This window comes from Natator depressus, chromosome 6 (genome assembly GCF_965152275.1).
Source record: "Natator depressus isolate rNatDep1 chromosome 6, rNatDep2.hap1, whole genome shotgun sequence".
Lineage (NCBI taxonomy): Eukaryota > Metazoa > Chordata > Testudines > Cheloniidae > Natator > Natator depressus.
Window position 1 is genome coordinate 33,643,975 of NC_134239.1, and position 19,949 is coordinate 33,663,923.

A 19,949-nucleotide genomic window follows, 5' to 3' on the forward strand; every position below is an offset into this window, starting at 1 on the left:
AACTGACCTACAGAAACAGCTTCAAGTGGTAACAACTCATTTTATTCATATACTAAGGTGATGGACACCATATAAATGCTTGTCATAAATAAAATAAATAACAATTATCTGCAATAATTATGCCTGATAACAAGAAAAATATGCTTCCAATTGATGAGATATGTTACAAAATTGTTTGAAATAAAGTAATGTTATGTGAATCTGATACTGAATTAAATAACAGAAAGGGTTTCTTATATTTTAAAAGATGATCGCCATTCTCATGCAATTTCCTCATTTATTTTCAAGCACCACATAACTCCTGGCAGGCCTAGCGTTGGATATTTCCTATATACCTGTGGCCAAATAGTCACTATAGGTTTACCATATATACAATTGCTATTTCTAACAGAGATTATTCTACAATATTATCAGATACTCTATACTATTTAAGTAGTGAGGGAATAACTGAGGCTGAATGTATTTTAGCTTTCTTTGCTAAACACATTCTCTGTTTTGTCCCCCCACTTACAGAAATGCTGGAAAAAAGACACCGATGGTATCTTCAGATATGACTGATTTTAGAGGATACTGAGTTTGTGTCATCAATTTAGAAGTGTTTCTTTAAAGGGGATCCATTTATGTTAATATATCTCAAATGATGGATTTTCTTCTGGCATTCAGTTTTAAGTGCTTTTTTCATTTTGTTCTTTTCAGATCTATATTTAATACAAACTCCTCCAATAAAAGCTTTTAAAGCTTCCAATTGTACAATTTCAGAACCTTCAGTATTAGACAGATTATGTTCTGAGATAAATATGTCCCCAATCAATGCATTAACTACTGCAGGAACAATACTTAAAGAAAGAAATTCTGTACATCAATAAGAATGGCCTAAAGAGAAATTAAAGACAGATAGTCAACTTAAAAACCATATTTTGTCTGAATTTTTTACCTACTATTACACAGCATATAATTATTATGTACTATTAAAACATTTAAGATTACTATAATTGAAAGAGATTAGAGGGGAAAATAAACTGACCAACATATTCAAACGTGGATGCCTAAAGATTCCTACGTCAAAAGCCTGATTTTCAAATGTGCACACAACAGTTCTATCGACTTCAAGGGAATTTGTGAGTACTCAGCTCTTCTGAAAATTAGACCACTTCTATTTAAAGCCTTGATTCAACAAAAGCTATTAAGCATGTGCCTTAGTCCGTCCTTGTTCAGGATGTGATTCAACAAACCATCCTTTAGCAAAGAACTTCAGCTTGTGCTTTACTGAATTGGGTCAAGGAGGCCTACATATGGAGTTTTCTAGATTGTTTACTACATGCATTACCAACATCTCATTTACAGTTAATTTCACTGTGTAGTCTAACAGACACATTTCTTAGGGCTACAAGGTAATTTGTCTCAGAGTACTACAATCCCTTGGCCTATCTCTTAGGGAGGTGGGGGAAAAAAAAAGTCCTCTAGAACAAGGGTTTACTCATCATTTGTTTACAATTTAGGTTAAAAATGATATAATTCTGTATTCATATGGTATAATCTTCAATCTGAGTTAAATGTACATCATAGTACATGAATAACTTAGCACTCATAAACCACTTTGCAGTTTCAAAGCATTAACTAATTAATCCCATTAAATCCATTTAATATGTAACCTTTTTGTGTCTCTTGAGGTAGATATTAACACTACATTTCCTTCAAAAGAAAAAAATCAGGAATTTACATGTTTTAATATATTAGATTAATTTGTTCTGCAAATTTTCTACTAAAAGTATTAGATTTTTTTTAATAGTGAAACAGCTTCTTCCATATAATTGGTCCTATAAGGGTAAGGTCAAGCATAATGTGTTATATCATACTCTTCTCATGCTATTCAAAATTTCTAGAGAACCAAGTTTTTTTTTAAAACCCTTGCAGATTGTTACATGCAGTATATAAGAGCTAGGAATTATTATTATTATTAGGTGCAAGGCTTCAAAAACATTGTGAACAGGGAAGATGTTTTAGAATGTAGTTAGAATCTGGGACATTCTACTATACACGCTTATGAGGGCACACTGGGAACTATAGTCCTTATTGTTCTAAGCAGAAATGAGCACTAATTATTATGAAATAAAACCTGGGTGGAAAGGAATGGTATCTCTAAACCCAATCTGCTCACCTCTGTTACAAGAGAGATTTGTTCCTCTGACTGGTGAGGCAAGGTGTCATCATGGGAACTTGAAAACTCAGATCTCTCTAGCAGAGCACCTCTGGAGCACACTGGACCCTTGTTGCAATTGGGGCAAAAAAATACAACACCACTTGGTTGAAATGAAGCAGAGCACTTGATGCATTTTATGGTCTTCTTGCCCTGGCTGAGATCAGTCATCTGTTCAGTGTTGTAGAACTTGCTGTGCAAATTAAATGGTAGCACAAAGACTGGCAGGAATGTGTCCACTGTTGAAGGAAGAACAAAAAGCTGAGGAGAAGAAGGGGAAGGTCACAATTAGTGAATTTGTGGCACAAAAAACTTATGTTCTGATTATGAATGTCTGCCACACTGAGAAGGAACTAGACTGGTACAACACAATATACTGGTTTGTACAGCAGATCTGCAAAAACAGAAGTTGTAGTTAAGAAAATTTTCCTTCAGCTTTTCTACTCACGCCTGGCACATTCAGGGAATCATAGAAATTGGAGATGGAAAAAAATTCCTGATTACCAATGCAAGATTGTTTTCCACATTTATTTTCTAGTTGTTTCTTTTTCATAAATGGGATATAACACATTTGTTAAAATACTTCAAAATACTTAATGAAACCTAAATAATTGTAACTGGCATGTTTATATTCTTATTTTGACAAATAAAATATGCAGAATTTTCAAATATTGTGTGCAGAATTTTTAATTTTTTGGCACAGAATTCCCCCAGGAGTAACTAATACCGGGGAAAGGGGCATGAAGGAGGGCTTTAATGGTGGTCATGAAATAGTTTTGCTCACTTAAAAGAAAAATATTTTGCCCATTTTTTTAAAAAGGGCCAACTTTAAATGTTATTCTACATTTCCTGCCTGGTTCATGGTTTTTGCAAGCTGGCATACTGTGGAATGGTGCTTATCGGATTAGAGTCCTTTCTCGGCTGATCAGTGAACTGAAGGATAAATTTCTGGTTAACATTATCAATTAAACTATGCTGAAAAGGAGGGATATGGTTTTACAAAACCTTCATGGATCTTTCTATCTGGCAAAAACAGACCAGAGGAAATAGTTTAAAAAGTGGAACAGAAAAAAAGTAAAAAAGAAAAGGACCTGCTGCTACTGTAAATCAAAGTACTTCCAATAGTGGAAAACACTGATCCTACGATTGGCTTCTTGCCTGAGACTTCTTTTTCCATACACTTTAATCATGTTGAAAGAGTCATGTGACCTTCCATGCAGCCTTTAGTATATCAGTAGAACAGGCCAAGACAGGCCAGCCCTAAAAAGTTTCCGATGCTTTATTAGTCCCTTAAACTACAGGCTATTGCAGGGGATCTAATCAGTCAATTAGAGAATGAACAATAAGTGACAGAGAGCTTTATTTATCACAAGTAGAAAAATGAGAAAGGCGAAAGGGGAATCCATGGGACAGCAATCCTAGTGCACACAGGGTGTGACATTACACTCCATATTCTTTATGGAAATATGCTTATGATATGGATATGACATAGCTGAGATGTACTTCATGCAAGCTGGCTCATGTAAGATATCACTGGAAAGGTTATGATTTACTGAATGTGATTATCCAATTTGCATGCCTGTATCATTTCTGCATCTGAAGTTAGGAATATTGACTATGTATCTCTATTTCAAATGGGCTACTTTGGGCATCACCCCCAACTAGCCCTTCAGGTACAAAAATGAGAAAGCCAGACTGTGCTAATGGCCCATTGGCAGAAACAATGGACTGTAAAAGAGCTTAGTCTTCCTGTGGATGCTCCAGACAACCTAAGAGCAATGGTGGCCACAGCCCTGCAGAGAAATGGGTCTGAGTCACCTGGTACTGGATACCCCACCTCCCCTTTTGGAAATCAAGTAGGGTAACCAGACAGCAAGTGTGAAAAATCAGGACGGGGGTTGGGGGTAATAGGAGCCTATATAAGAAAAAGACCCAAAAATCGGGACTGTCCCTATAAAATCGGGATATCTGGGCACCCTAAATGCAAGTGGTTTTCCATTGGAAGACAAAGCGTTCCTGCCTTACACAAGAGCTATGTAAGGCAGGGGAGTGACATCATCAGGGTTCTCCTCTGCTTCCCCACCCAAAGAGACACTGAAAAACACTGGAAGCAAGAACAGAACTGGGGGGAGAAGGGTTAAACCCAAGCTGGAAGGGCATCTAGCTTGTGAGTAATAATACCTGAGGTCTCAAGCTGGAGACCAGTGCAGCTGCCTTTCAAGACTGTCTGTAATCTGCCTGCAACAATATCTAGGGTGAAAAATTACTATTTGTAACCAATTTCTTTAGTGAAACAAGCTTAGTTTGTGTGTTTTGTTTTATTTGCTTAGTAATCTGCTTTGTTCTGTTTGCTATCTTTTAACCACTTAAAATTCACTTTTTGTAGTTAATAAACGTATTTCTTGTTTATCATATAACCCTGTTTGTGCAATGCATATTTGGGGGATGGGAGCGGGTAAGAGGCTGTTCATTACTTCCTCCACATTGAGGGAGGAGGTGGATTTCATAATATACCTTTGGGTCTGCACTCCAAGAGAGGTGGACACCTGAGTGCTGGGGCAAGTCCCTTAAGTGGAGTCTTCCCAGAGCTGATCTCAGTATCTGTGTCATTCTGCAGTTGGGTGAGACCCTGCCTGTATGTGTGCTAGAGGAGGCTTAAAAGCCTGGCTCAGCAAGACAGGTAAAAAGGGAGCCCAGGCTGGCAAAACAGGCGGGCTCAGTGGTACCTCAGCACACCAGGTGGCATCTTAAAGGGGGGCAACCTGTCACACAGGGTAGTTGTTAGATTTATCTAGTCTCTACTCTTACCAATAAAAACAAAACATAAGGATTTAAGATCCAAACTCCTAATTTAAAAATATAATGTATTCACATCCTCAAATACTCTAACACACAATTCCTGGCATTAATATCAGCTCCTGTTTCTACCAAATTATGAAAAATGTAAGTTTTATATAACTGAAAAGACTTTTGTGGAGAAAGGAGAGAAATTGTGTGGTTTTTTTTTAAATATAGCAGGGCAATAGGGTACATGTGGTGCAAACTGGGAAATAGCAGAGGGAGAAGAAAAAGTAAATACTTCACATGTGAGTATGCTAGCAACAGGCACCTAGAAGCATAAGGAACGTTTTTCTCACATACTTGTAGCTGTCTATTTTTGCCACTGTGAATTAAAAGTGTGATCAAAACACAATCTGAAGGTACTTTTCCTTTACAACTCAAAAGTGTTTTTAAGTGCTTTTGATCAAAGTTAACAACTGTGAGGGATCCAGGAGAGACTGGAACTCAGGGATACATACAATTGCTATTTGGCAAGGCAGGTATATTAATAGCCACTTTTTCTATTTGTGAAAAGAGGAATGTTCACACACTTGAAATTTCAGCTTTCTAGTGGGTAAAAGTATTAACTTCTAGTTCTCACAGGCCATGAAATATCGGACCTTAAATACGCATCTCATGAATATGTTGCATTTTCTTTTACTTCAATTTCAACATGATTTTAGCAGCTATGGTACTCAGATTTTCAATGTTATTTAAGATCTGAGTACCATAGCTGCTAAAATCATGTTGGAAATTTCAATGCTATTGCTTATTAATCTCTAATCTGAGCAGATCTGCTTCTAAACCTCACAACTGCAAACCCAACAATAACTGACTTCCTCTGTGGCCTCAAGAAAGTCATTTCACTTCTCTGCCTCGTTTTCCTTATCTGTCAGATTAAGATGATTCTACTTCCCATACGACATTGTTGTCAATGTTTCGTAAATGTTAATGTCTGCAAAATACTTTAAACAGAAAGTGCAATACAGGTGCTATATTATTATTTTGACGTGCTATTGTTATTTTATCTGTAATATGACAGCACCTAGAAAACCCAAATTACTTACTAAGACTCATTCTAGTGAACCCGCAAATACTTTTAGGTTCAATATGTTTTTATTAATTCTGGTACTGGGGCATTCATTAAAAAGAGAAGAACTAAATCCTTGCCCCTTGCTAATGAAAAACCTATCAGATGTTCAAAATAAAGCTAGCAATAATCACAGACCTAGCATTCTCTCAGCAGGCTGACCCAAGCCAACAGAGAAGTTGACAGAAATCTTGTTCTCTGAAGCACTGAACAGGAAAAAAATAAAATGCATCTAGTAGCATTTGTTTACCAGTCTGTGATCATGCACTGCAAAGCTGATCCTGCCAATAATAAAGTAATATATAAGCATGCATAGAAGGATATTTGCATTCATGAGTAGCTACGGGGGTACTTAGTGATACATACTGTATGTACGCCTACAGAAAAGACTGTCCAACTCTGTTTTAAAATAAATGTGAAAGTGGCATTTTTATAATAGACACCAACATAACTTCTCCCCTACTTACTAGCCATTTTTCTTAGAGGCTTGCAATTTTCTTCTTTCATCTTGGCTCCTTTGTAGGCAGCACAGGCAGAATGTTAGACCAAGAAGATGAAGCACTTCTATATTACATTGTACAAAATCTTTAAACAGGTTCACTATCAGTAATTCACAGCCGTAAAAGTACAACGTGTAAAAAATACCATTAAAACTGGTGAAAACAGGCCATCCAATATTTTTAATTGAGCAGGTTAAATTATCACACTTAAGAGATACGCCGAAGCACTTTTAGGTGCTATTACTACTCACAACCAATTTTTCTAGGACAACAAAAGCCAAATGAAAATAACCACAGACAAATCCTGTCGTTGATTCCCCTGATCTATAACAGACAGTCAGGACATGACTCTTGAACTGGAAGATTGTCTATTTATAGTGCAATATACTTATTGTCTACTTACAGTGCAAGTGAAGATTGTCTAATTATAGTGCAACCTTTTGTTGTTAATTTGACTATTTTGGTGTCATCACAATTTTGTTTAAAAAATTGTTAACTGAGCCAAACAAGTGGCTCAGATTGATGCATACACACATCTGTTTGCCTGGTTTTGAAATGAAGTGCACTGTAGTACCAAGTAAAAGGTTAGGTTTGGGAGCAACACTTTGGTTCCAAGTTTACAAAACCAGAGAAACCAGGCAAATTGTTGATATATCTGACAGGATGGTTTTGCTTTTTAACAGTCTGTCTTTTTTACGTTGTCCCACTGGAATTCTGTTCTTCCCTGTGTTTTTTGTTTTGTTTTGTGTGGTGTGAGTGTGATATGAAGTGTGCAGTGTAGACAGGTTTTTTTAATCCCATCAGTCACTGCAGTGTTCTTCTTATCCTTCCCAGAAAATAAGGAAAAATGGCAAATACATCCTCTATGTAAAAGCTAATGGCGGTGGTCAAGTTGCTAATGACTGGAACAGCCATGTCAGCCAAGCCCTGGGGTACAGGAACAGGAAAAAATGCAGAAACCTCAAGAGAAAGGAAACTACCCATAAAAGTTTTTGTTCAGAGCTGACTAGTGGCCACGAAATTATTCTGGGCTAAGATCCCCTTTTCATTATTTAGGGTAACCTTTGTTGTGTCTGGGTACATTTTGGTTTTGGTTCATTTCTCTACGGTGAGGTAGAAATAGATATAAAAATTCTATTTTCTTTTCTGGAGCACCCATTTTCTTTATAAGCCACCACCACTTGGTCTCTGTGATATCTTTGGATTTCAAAAGACCATTGTCTAAGTGCTGCTTACAAAGCGATTGTTGAAGCAGTATTAACTGCAGCCCAAGACGACTGCTGAAGCAGCATTATCTGCAGCCTTAGCAGAGGCTATGTATTCCACCCACCTATAGTGAGTAACCCAACGATACAGGTGATAGTATTATGGCAGGGGACAGGATCGACACTTTGGGGAGAAGGAAATCATTGGCCTCAGCTCACCATCTACAGCTATAGAGAAAAACAAAGAAGAAAACTCAAAAAGAGGGGGAACTAATTAGCCATAGCAAGCCAAAGCAACTACACCTACCAGAAACTAATTTTATCTTATTAGAGTACTGCTTTTCACATACATGCCAGATATGGAAATATTTCTCTTCAGCACCTACTTATTAACTATGCTTGCAAGTGTGCTGGTTACTGTCCAAAAATGACAATATTTTAACTCCAACTTAAAGATAAAGAATGCAACATTCAGCCACACAAAGCAATGGAGTGGATCGACCACACAGGCACAAATGAATAATTAACTCAGAGACGTCAACTAATAACTTTTCTCCTACAAAGTGGTTACTGTCTGTTGTTTTATTTAAAGTACATAATGATGTCAATTTTTTGTCTGCAGAGATCAAACATTTTAGGGTGCAATGTTAAACATTCCCCAAATATCCAGAGAAGAATAATCTGGCAGTCCAACCAAAAATGAAAGCCATCATCTAGACCAGGGGTGGACAAACTTTTTGGCCCCAGGGCCACACTGGGGTGCAAAACTGTATGGAGGGCCGGGTAGGGAAGGCTGTGCCTCCCCAAACAGCCTGGCCCCCGCCCCCTATCCCACCCCGACTGCCCCCCCTCAGAATCCGCCCCCCCCCGCTCCTTGACCCCTGACGGGACCCCCGCCCATAACCGCCCCCCGGGACCCTCCCATGTAACCCCCCTCCCCTGTCCCCCCCCCAAGAACCTCTGTCCTATCCAACCGCCCCTGTTCCCCTTCCCAACCGCCACCCCCGAACCTCTGCCCCATCCAACTGCTCCCATCCCCTGACTGCCCCCTGGGATCCCCTGCCCCTTACCCAACCCCCTTACCATGCTGCTCAGAGCAGCATGTCTGGCAGCTGCGCTGCCTGGCCAGAGCTAGACACGCTGCCGCTCTGCGCTGGAGGAATGTGCAGACCAGAGCGCTGCCCATGTGGCGGCGTGGCTGCAGGGGAGGGGGAACAGCAGGGGAGGGGTCGGGGGCTAGATTCCCCAGCCTGGAGCTCAGGGGCCAGGAAGGACAGTCCTGCGGGCCACGCCGTAGTTTGCCCACCTCTGATCTAGACAAAAGAGCAGCACAGAGAACTGACTGTCTCTTCTGGGCAGAGCTAATTGTTTTTAGAGAGATCAAGCGGATGAGCTACTAACTTCTGTTGGTGAGAGAGAGAAACTTTTGAGCTTACACAGAGCTCTTCTTCAGGTCTGGAAAACACACCCAGAGGGTATGTCTACTCTGCAATTAGACACCCACGGCTGGCCTGTGCCAGCCAACTTGGGCTCATGAGGCTTGGGCTTAGGGGCTGTTTAACTGCAGTGTAGATTTTTGAGCTTGGGCTGCAGCCCGAGCTCTGGGACTCTTCCATTTCACAGGGTCCTAGAGCTCAGGCTTCAGCCAAAGCCCAAACATCTACACTGCAATTAAACAGCTCTTTAGCCTGAGTCAGCTGGCACAGACCAGCAGCTGGTTTTTAACTGCAGTGTAGACATACTCAGAGCATCACAGCTAAATACAAGGTGGAACAGACATCTCTATATCTGATCTATTGGTTCTCATCCTCAAAGTAAACCTGCACAACACTTTCAAAAGACAAGCCTGGGATCTTAAATTCATAACTTTGCTAGACCCTAAAAATCAGGGACTGAATAGACACTGGATTTATGGCTTACTACAACAATCTGTAACTACTAACAACCCCCTACAGCTGACTTCCCTCCCTTTCTCTCCCCCCTGACTGGAAGAGTGTTAACGGGACACTTTGCCTTGAATGGTCCCTTGAAATATGTGTTAGCTGCTTATGCTAAACTATCTGTTCTACTTTGTATTTAGCTGTGACACTCTGAGTACGTTTCCCAGACCTGAAGAAGAGCTCTGTTTCAGTTCGAAAGCTTGTCTCTCACCAACAGAAGTTGGTCCAATAAAAGATATGACATCACTCACCTTGTCTCTCTAATATCTTGGGACCAACACAGCTACAACCACACTGCATACACTAATAGTTTTTATGTGGTCACTGTTAAGTGCCTAAAAATTAAGGAGATTAGATAGAACTGAGGGAAAAGTTTATAACAATGCAAATCTGGAATGGTTGTTCATTAAAAGCTTGTTACAGTGTTTTAGTAGAAGGTACTTTAAATATAAAAAAGCACCTAAAAGCAGTTATTCTTTATCCCTCTTTTGTTGTTGTTTTTGCTTTGTTTTACATCTCTGTTTTTCATACATACTCTAAAGATGGATTCAAAATTAACAAGATCAACTTATTAACAAAACTATTAGAAAATACAACTACTTTATATTTTTGTACAGTAGTACCTTTTATTCAACAATCTCAAAAAACTGAAGGGGGAGATTTTCAAAGGCACAAATGTGAAATTGTTCCCAGTCACTGCTTATCAGTCAGTGAATAATCTTTTTTTTTCTGGCCATATTTTCACAAGTGATCTCTACATTTATCCCAGAAATTTCATCAATGCATTTTTTCAATCTGCAAAATTCCAACAATTCACTTACCATGTGCAAGTTTGAGTTTTGCATAGACAAATCATTGTGGGCAAAATACTAGAGCGACTTTCAAAAATGTCCCTTTGATCCCAATTCTGCCTTGTAATCCACACACAGACTGCTGAGCCTAAGTGGTTCAAAATGCAGAATGGAGGCTTAATATTAATCACTGCAGACCTGATCTAAAGCCCACTGAAGTAAAGGGAAACACATTGATTTAAGGGGGCTTTGGATCCTGCCTTCAAGCTGTTCATATAATACTAAATTTACAGTTGCTTTGTCAGGAAAAACAAATAAGACTTATACCAGTCATTTTATAGCCTATGGATTTCTACATTGTTCTTGTAAAAAATAAAAATAGAGAGTTTGTTTCCTCCTGATATAAACAAGTAACATCAGAAAACATGCATAAGCAAATAATCTCAGAAAAGTACATAATGAACTTTTATCAGATAATCTTAGGGATAGCTTTAAAAACCAAACTGTCAAACCTCACCAGGCAGAAATGGATTGAAAAGGCAGGGAAAGAAGAATAAAAAAAGAAAACGGATATATGGAAAAAGTGGGCAAGAGACAAACTATGTAAACAGGTTATTTTTCCTTATCTGTGAGTTATATTTAAAAATGTACCCCAAAATGTTCATAAATTAAGGCCGTTCTTCCATGTCGGGATTCTGTTTGCCAAATCAAACCACTCACACTTCTTTTTTCAGTTTGTCACCAGAATTCTTCACTAGAATTACAGTCCTGCTATGTACAATGGAGCTATGATGTTCCTATATTATAAATTACAGCAATATTCATAAATGTAATGCAGTAAGATTTTCTTTTATTTGTCATTTGCATGTATCAGAATACAGTAGTGTATGATATATTTAACTGGAATACCAAATAACTATATTTCAGAACATATCTATTTTTTAGCAAAGTACTTTTATGTAGTGAACATTACAGTTCGGTAATTGTATTCTATATCTGGACAAAATTGAAGAATATTTTGCAGATTACACACATTCAGCAAATTTGGGAAAGCATTTGACATTGGCAAGCATTGTAATACCAACAATAAGAGAGGGAAAGACATTTCAGGGACAGCACCAAGTTAACAGCATATTTTAATAGTTCTCATCTCAGTCAATTAAAAAATAATAATTTACAGGATGAAAGTTTTTGGCTGGTTAATACTTTGGAGTACCTAACTGTTTTCAAAAACAAATTTCCTACACTGGAGAAAAAAAATCTACATTACACAGACATGGTACAGTCCTCTGATACAGGTAACAATTAGGGTGATATTATTAATCAACTCTGCTATGAATTAGTTAACACAAAATTACTGAATCTATGGATTGTAAAAACCCATCCCAGAATAACTACAAATGCAAAACTTTCATTGACTGCAATATGAATTACTGCACCCCAAGTTTCAATACAATTTATTCTTGTGTCTTGTCACTTATAAAAACGTATTCTAGAACACTTCCAATTAGTCTACATATTCAAATACATGTAAAATATGTTGGTATCTGATTCAAACTGACTCTAAATTCAGCACTACAGCTAATGAATAATCAGGAATTCTAGTAACAAAGTCCAAGAAACTACAAGCAACTAAGATTGGTTATGATGCAATGAAAAATCAACTACTGTGTGCATTTAGCACAGTCATGACCTTGCGTCCTCTATACCAAAATGTTGGTAGATACATGACAATTTTAACCACTACCCACAGAGGAATGCTATTTCTATAAGTGATTTTCATTAAAAGATGTGAAAATTCACCAATAAATTTCTTTGTTTGGTGACTTCCTAAAAATCTTACAATAGAACCATAAAAACAATGAAGCTAGATTCTGATTTCATTTACACTAATATAAACCTAGAGTAACTCCACTGAAGATAATAGAATTACTCTGGATTTACATCAGCCTCAGCAAGATTAAGATCTGGCCTAATATGATTAAAATTAGTAGAGCATAGAGCACATCATTTGCTGATACCCTTGCCCAGGAAAAGGCAAGAAGCCTCAGGCATGCTATTGCTCGATTACACAATTTCACTGACAGGTTGAAGGGTTTAAAAGGTAGTTGAGAAGTGTGGAGGATTTCATTTTTCACAGGCAAAGGATCTTTTTCCTCAATTAAAAGGACACCATCATGTCATTTCTTCAAAGTTAAAAAAGTTTTGTCCTTTGTTTCTAAGAAGCTTGACAATAACATTTTCCCCCTGTATTTCCCCCCAAAAGTATTTTCCTTTTTAACTGTGGTTAAAATATAGTTGAATATGTATTTTTGTTTAAGAATAAAGTACAGTACCTTATCATGCAAAAATATCCACAGAAACCAGCAACATTGATAATACCATCACAGGTCTGGAAACAGTGTTAATAGGTTCTGCTGAGGCAACTGACAGAACACAAAACATTGTTTTAGTGCATCCCATAGAAACAGTGTCAATGATTTTATTTAAATTTCTCAGTGATAATAAGCCAAATACCATGGTGCTCACTCTGATTTTAGTAGAGTTTTGACTGAGTAAAGAGTAATGGACTTATTACAGAAGTAGAGCAGTGGCTATATATTGAGATTAGGTCTTGTTTTTGCACTTCAGATAGGGTTTCAACCTCTTTGTTTTGCATGAGGAATACAGTATATTTACAGGACATAATCTGCGGGTAAAGACTGTATTTTCAAGGAAATATGTAATTTAGTTTATAAGTTAAAATTAATTGAAAATGAGACCTTTAAGATAACTTTCTCAGTTGTCTCACCTTTTGTAGAATTCCTTTTCCTAACTAATGAGTGATTCATTACTATTCATACTTTCCATATAGTTAAAACTCATTGCTAACGAGCGATTTATGCACATTTGTAGAAATTAGGATGCAGTTAAAATTGTTAATAATAGTTTCTTTCCCATTATATTCACTGTTTTCCCTTACTCAAAAAGGCCACCATTTCCCATAACTTACATTGGCACTGACGTGACCTAGTAAGACTGAATCTACTCATATGCTCAGTAAAGATTTTACTGAGGGAGAAGGGTAGTATGCCCTTAATAAAGATGGTACCGTCTCCCATTCTTATGATAGACCTAAAGTCACTAGCTGCTCTCAGGAAACATAGCCACGATTCCATTAAAACCTCCCCTCCTCACATTAGAACCACTAACCCAGGAACCTATCCTTGCAACAAAGCCCGTTGCCAACTGTGTCCACATATCTGTTCAGGGGACACCATCATAGGGCCTAATCACATCAGCCACACTATCAGAGGCTCGTTCACCTGCACATCTATCAATGTGATATATGCCATCATGTGCCAGCAATGCCCCTCTGCCATGTACATTGGCCAAACTGGACAGTCTCTACGTAAAAGAATAAATGGACACAAATCAGACGTCAAGAATTATAACATTCAAAAACCAGTCGGAGAACACTTCAATCTCTCTGGTCACTCGATTACAGACCTAAAAGTGGCAATTCTTCAACAAAAAAACTTCAAAAACAGACTCCAACGAGAGACTGCTGAATTGGAATTAATTTGCAAACTGTATACAATTAACTTAGGCTTGAATAAAGACTGGGAGTGGATGGGTCATTACACAAAGTAAAACTATTTCCCCATGTTTATTCCCTCCCCCCACTGTTCCTCAGACTTTCTTGTCAACTGCTGGAAATGGCCCACCTTGATTATCACTACAAAAAGTATTTTTCCCCACCCTGCTCTCCTGCTGGTAATAGCTCACCTTACCTGATCACTCTCGTTACAGTATGTATGGTAACACCCGTTGTTTCATGTTCTCTGTGTATATAAATCTCCCCACTGTATTTTCCACTGAATGCATCCGATGAAGTGATCTGTAGCTCACGAAAGCTTATGCTCAAATAAATTTGTTAGTCTCTAAGGTGCCACAAGTCCTCCTTTTCTTTTTGCGGATACAGACTAACACGGCTGCTACTCTGAAATCATATAAAGTTGTCTCCCATTTCCCATTGTCTTCAGTAGAACTTACACATACCTCAATCTTCTTACCTGCTGATATTCAGCACAAGCAAACAATACATGACAACTGACCAAAATTTGGAACAACCAGGGTGGATACAAATAGATGATTTAAAAAAAAAATTAAAAATCAGATTTTTGTATTTAAATAGGATTTTTTTTGATAAAATGCTTTTTGAGGAAAAAACCTATCTAAAGATAAAGAAACATTATAGCTCAAAGATATCTCACCATGGAATAGGGATTATAAATTCTAATTCTATAGTATGAGACAATATATTCATGTAATGTTTAAGAAAAGTTTCGTAAATAAATTCCAATAGTTCATGGATTAGGGACCCAATCTCATGCGGTTCCAGGGGCTTCTGTGTAGATTATTTAGGTTAATCTTTCTGTCTACCCAATGGGAATCAGTGCTCAGTCTAGAAGGTGCTTAATTCTGCAGTTTTCAAACTGTGGATTTGTCTCTCCAGAGATAACATGCTTGTTAACAGCAAAAATGTTTTAAAATAAATATATAGAGGTGAGAAATAACAGACCTCAACCCTATTGTCCCTCCGCAAATTTGTGTACACAGAGTCAATCCCTTACCTCTCTAAAAGTGCAAAGTTTCAAAAAGTTCAATGAATAGAAGATTGTTGGGGGCAGAATAGATCTGGACAAGGAGAAGTCTGGAGATAAATATGAGAAGGGAGGGGCAGGCAGTAGAAACAAAAGTAAAAATGCATGAGCAGCATATTCCAGAAGTCTTGAGGTCTTTCTGAGTGTAGCTTTCATTGATTTGAGATCTACCATACCATTCTCTCACTAGAAGGGAAAACCTATAATGGCAGCAGGCCGTAACACACACCCAGTTTGGGAATATTTTAATGAAGTTCCTCTACCGGTGGGTAAGACCGGCATGCGTGCAAAATGCAAACAGTGCAACAAAGAAATGCAAGGCCTGGTTGCCCAAATGAAATAACATCATGAGAAGTGTTCCTTCTCAGGAGGAAGCTACACTGAAGATGATGAAAGGAACGTGTCTCAACATGCAGGATCTTCAGGTTGGTAAACTTTTTTATTTCACACTTCTTTCTTAAGGACTGCCTGTTTTCCTTCTGGACTATTCTTGAATTCTCATGTTTAAGCAAAAAATATAGTTGTTACTCTATAGATGTTACTATCATCTGAGATGCAGTTGTGATAAAAAATAAACAGCTGAAATAGGCAGATCTTCCTTTTACAATCTCACCTTTTAAGTAGTATTGAGTATCAGTGAATTCAATGAGTAATACTAAATGAGCAGTATGGTAATAATTAAATAACTGCATTTACTTATTTTGTTTAGGAGAATCCATCCCCAACGTACAAGCTTCTGAAGACTATCCACCTTCAAGATCATCATCGCCATATAGTTTCAGAGTTATCTGCCAATGATAGTGTTTCAGTCATATCATGTACATCACATAGTCACAGTATATCACCCGTAGCAAAAAGCAAATAGAAATCTCCATCATCCAGAAACAACCATAGATAAGTTTGTGATAAAATCCAGCAGATTACAAAAAAAGGTAATTGATGAAAAAATAGCCCCGTTTGTTTATGCAACAAACTCTCCTTTCCGCATGATTGAGAACCCACACTTCATTAACATGGTTCACTCATTAAGACCAGGATACAGTCCATCCAACAGAACAGATGTTGCAGGCAAATTGCTGGATAAAGTGTATGAAAGAGAAATTGAGCAGTGTGCAAAAGGTCTAGAGGGTGAAATTGTTAACCTGAGTCTTGATGGGTGGAGCAATGTCTACAATGATCCTGTTGTATGTGCTTGTGTGACAACAAAAGGGAATGTCTTCCTTACAGAAACAACTGATACATCAGGAAATACACACACAGCAGAATACTTACAAGAAGTAGCAGTAAAAGCTATAACAAACTGTGGGGAAAAAATTCAAGTGTCTAGTACGCAGCTTGGTCACAGACAAGGCTGCAAATGTATCCAAGATGAGAAGAAATTATTTAGAAGAGAGTCCCAAGCTAATAACATATGGTTGCAGTGCTCATTTGATGCACCTCCTAGCCAAAGACTTCAGTGTTCCAGAAATAAGGGCTAATGTTCCTGAAATTGCAAAATACTTCCGTAACAACCGCTTTGCAGCAGCTGCTCTGAGAAAAGTGGGAGGAACCAAGCTAACTCTCCCACAAGACTGGGATGGAACTCAGTAGTGGACTATTTTGAGCACTATATCAAGAACTGGCCTAATCTGATGATAGTTTGTGAACAAAATCGTGAAAAAATGGATGGCACTGTCACAGCCAAAGTTCTCAACATTGGGCTTAAGAGAAATGCTGAACACATGCTGAGTACCCTGAAGCCTATTTCTGTAGCCTTGAACAAAATGCAGGGAAATAGCTGTTTTATTGCTGACGCTATTGAAATTTGGAAGGAACTGAGTGAGATCTTAAAAAGAGAAATATGCAATGACAGAGTTAAATTTCAAGCATTAAAAAAAAAAAAAGAATGGGACAAGCACTATCTCCAGATCATTTTCTTGCAAATATTCTCCATACTCGGTACCAGGGTCAAACCTTAACTGCTGAAGAAGAGGAGCTGGCTATGACATGGACATCCAGCAACCATCCCTCCATAATGCCAACTACAATAAACTTCATAGCTAAGGGTGAACCATTCAAGAAATATGTTTGCTGATGATGTTTTAAAGAAAGTCACACCAGTGAACTGGTGGAAGTCACTTAAGCCCTTGGATTCAGAGACTGTTGAAGTGATAATCTCACTTTTAACAGCAGTAGCTTCTTCTGCCAGTGTAGAAAGAATATTTTCTTCCTTTGAACTAATTCATTCCAAATTGAGAAATCGTTTGGGACCTGAAAAAGCAGGAAAGCTTGTTTTTCTTTTCCAGATTATGAGCAAACAGGAAAATGAAGGTGAAGACAACTTCTGAGTTAGCTGCAGAAGCCAATATTTTAAGTTTCTCATGTTGACCTGGCTGACACAGTCGATTTAATTTTTGTTTTTAATATTTCATTTAACTAGTTTAGTTAAAAACAATTTTAACAAAAACAAACATGATTTAAAAAAACTTGAATGTTTAACTAAATTCAAAAATTCATATGCCTGTTTTGAAATAATACGTTTGCTGTTGAAGAAAAAAATCCAGAATACATAACGTTGTGGTTTTAGTTACATAAAACAATTTAAAAGTCTCTCTGATGATGTTCTCCTCCTAATACAGCATGGCAACAAAATCCTCCAAATATTAATGATTAATCTGTTGAATTGGAGATATTTATGAAGTCATTAGGAGGTGAACTATCTGCTTCAATTACCTTTGGTAAATTAAATAACCAAACAATCATTCATTGTCTGATATACCTGTAACACGAATCTGAAAAGTTTTCAAAATAAATCACTTTACAAGTGTATAGTGTAGGTTTCATTTTTAGAAGGTACACATCTATCTCTGAGTTGTGAAGAATATGTATTAAGGTTATAACAACCCACAAGAATGCACTTTTATGTAGAAATCCATGATTAAATAGAGTCTTCCTGACTAGTGATTTAAATCATGATTTAAATCAATTTGATTTAAATCAAATCCACCCTGGGAACAACTGGATTTTATATTTTGTTGCACCATAATTAACAAATTATAATGGCTCTTAACTAAAAAAAGTATGTCATTCAGGATAGTCTCAGTGTGTGAATCAAAGAAACTAGTTTTGTTTTGTTTGTGTTGTTTTAAAGGGAAAACTAGAGAAACAAAAATTCTATCAAGTGTGACCACTGGGACATATGTGGATTCAGCAGGGTATGAATCTACCACATGAACAACAGGAGTAATTTATCTACTGTGTGGAGCAAATACTAGAAGGGGCCATGACACTCACTTAGCCAGTTGCTTACACCAATTTTTGTTAAACTGCAATAGAATCTTGGGGATACAGATTCCTCCTTTTTGTTCCTGACTCCTGGAATGCACGTGCAATTAAGCAGTTAGAGTAGTAGTTACAGATATGATAGACAAGGTCATAGATCGCACAGTCAGTCTGAAATGCTGTGTGGCTAAACTTAGTCTGCCAAACTAGACGTGAATTTTATTCCCAATTTCCGCAGAAGTGACTATGTGCAACTTCTCAACCAACTTACTTCCTAAGGTTAGGTATGAAGCCTTGATCAATAATATGGGTGACATAGAGTATGTAATGAGTAAACAATAATGAGTGAAAGAGGTGTGATTTCAAGTCATGGTTCCCTGACTCCTAGCTCCCCTAAGCTAAAGGCTATTTTGATAGAGATCTCTGTCTCTGTCATAAATATAAAGGGAAGGATAACCACCTTTCTGTATACAGAACTATAAAATCCCTCCTGGCCAGAGGCAAAACCCTTTCACCTGTAAAGGGTTAAGAAGCTAAGATAACCTCACTGGCACCTGACCAAAATGACCAATGAGGAGACAAGATACTTTCAAAGCTGGGGGGGGGGGAAGGGGGGAAACAAAGGGTCTGTCTGTCTGTGTGATGCTTTTACCGGGAACAGATCAGGAATGCTCTTCAGAACTCCTGTAAAAAGTTAGTAAGTAATCTAGCTAGAAATGTGTTAGATTTCCTTTTGTTCGATGGCTGGTAAAATAGGCTGTGCTGAATGGAATGTATATTCCTGTTTTTGTGTCTTTTTGTAACTTAAGGTTTTGCCTAGAGGGATTCTCTATGTTTTGAATCTGATTACCCTGATTTTTACAGAGGTGATTCTTTTACTTTTTTTTTCATTAAAATTCTTCTTTTAGGAACCTGATCACTTTTTCCATTGTTCTTAAGATCCAAGGGTTTGCGTCTGTGTTCACCTGTACAAATTGGTGAGAATTTTTTATCAAGCCTTTCCCAGGAAAGGGGGTGTAGGGCTTGGGGGGATATTTTGGGGGGGAAGATGTCTCCAAGTGGGCTCTTTCCCTGTTCTTTGTTTAACACGCTTGGTGGTGGCAGCATAGGATCCAAGGACAAGGCAAAGTTTGTACCTTGGGGAAGTTTTAACCTAAGCTGGTAAGAATAAGCTTAGGGGGTCTTTCATGCAGGTCCCCACATCTGTACACTAGAGTTCAGAGTGGGGAAGGAACCTTGACAGTCTCTCATGAATTCAAGCTCAGTCAGGAGGAGCAAGTCCCGTACCGCCAGTGAGCCAGGTGAAGTGGCTGGTGGCACACACAGAACATTCACTGTTTCCCACTCCAACTAAACAGGTTGTGATCTTGAGACCAGGCTCTAGGCTAAGAGAAGAGCTGAAGGTCCCAGGGCCGTTTCTGGTACCAAGCCTGAGAACCCGATCTTATTTTGTCACAATATTTTAAATAAACTTTTACATTCATATACAACAAAATTAC

At 37.9% G+C, this 19,949-nt stretch overlaps 1 protein-coding gene across 8 annotated transcripts in view; it reads right to left on the reverse strand.

Moving 5' to 3' along the window:
• STK33 (serine/threonine kinase 33) overlaps positions 1–19,949 on the reverse strand; it is a 93,142-nt gene that overhangs the window by 49,168 nt on the left and 24,025 nt on the right. For 4 of the 8 annotated variants that reach the window (XM_074955006.1, XM_074955001.1, XM_074955005.1 and 1 more), the window contains 2 exons: positions 12,880–12,969; positions 2,159–2,458 (listed from right to left, as the gene is read on the reverse strand). In XM_074955006.1, the coding sequence (XP_074811107.1) occupies positions 2,159–2,368 (210 nt within the window). In that variant the 5' untranslated portion in view covers positions 2,369–2,458; positions 12,880–12,969. Of the gene's footprint in view, positions 1–2,158; positions 2,459–8,895; positions 8,993–12,879; positions 12,970–19,949 lie in introns of those variants that run through there. The other 4 variants (XM_074955003.1, XM_074955008.1, XM_074955004.1 and 1 more) reach the window with 4 other exon arrangements.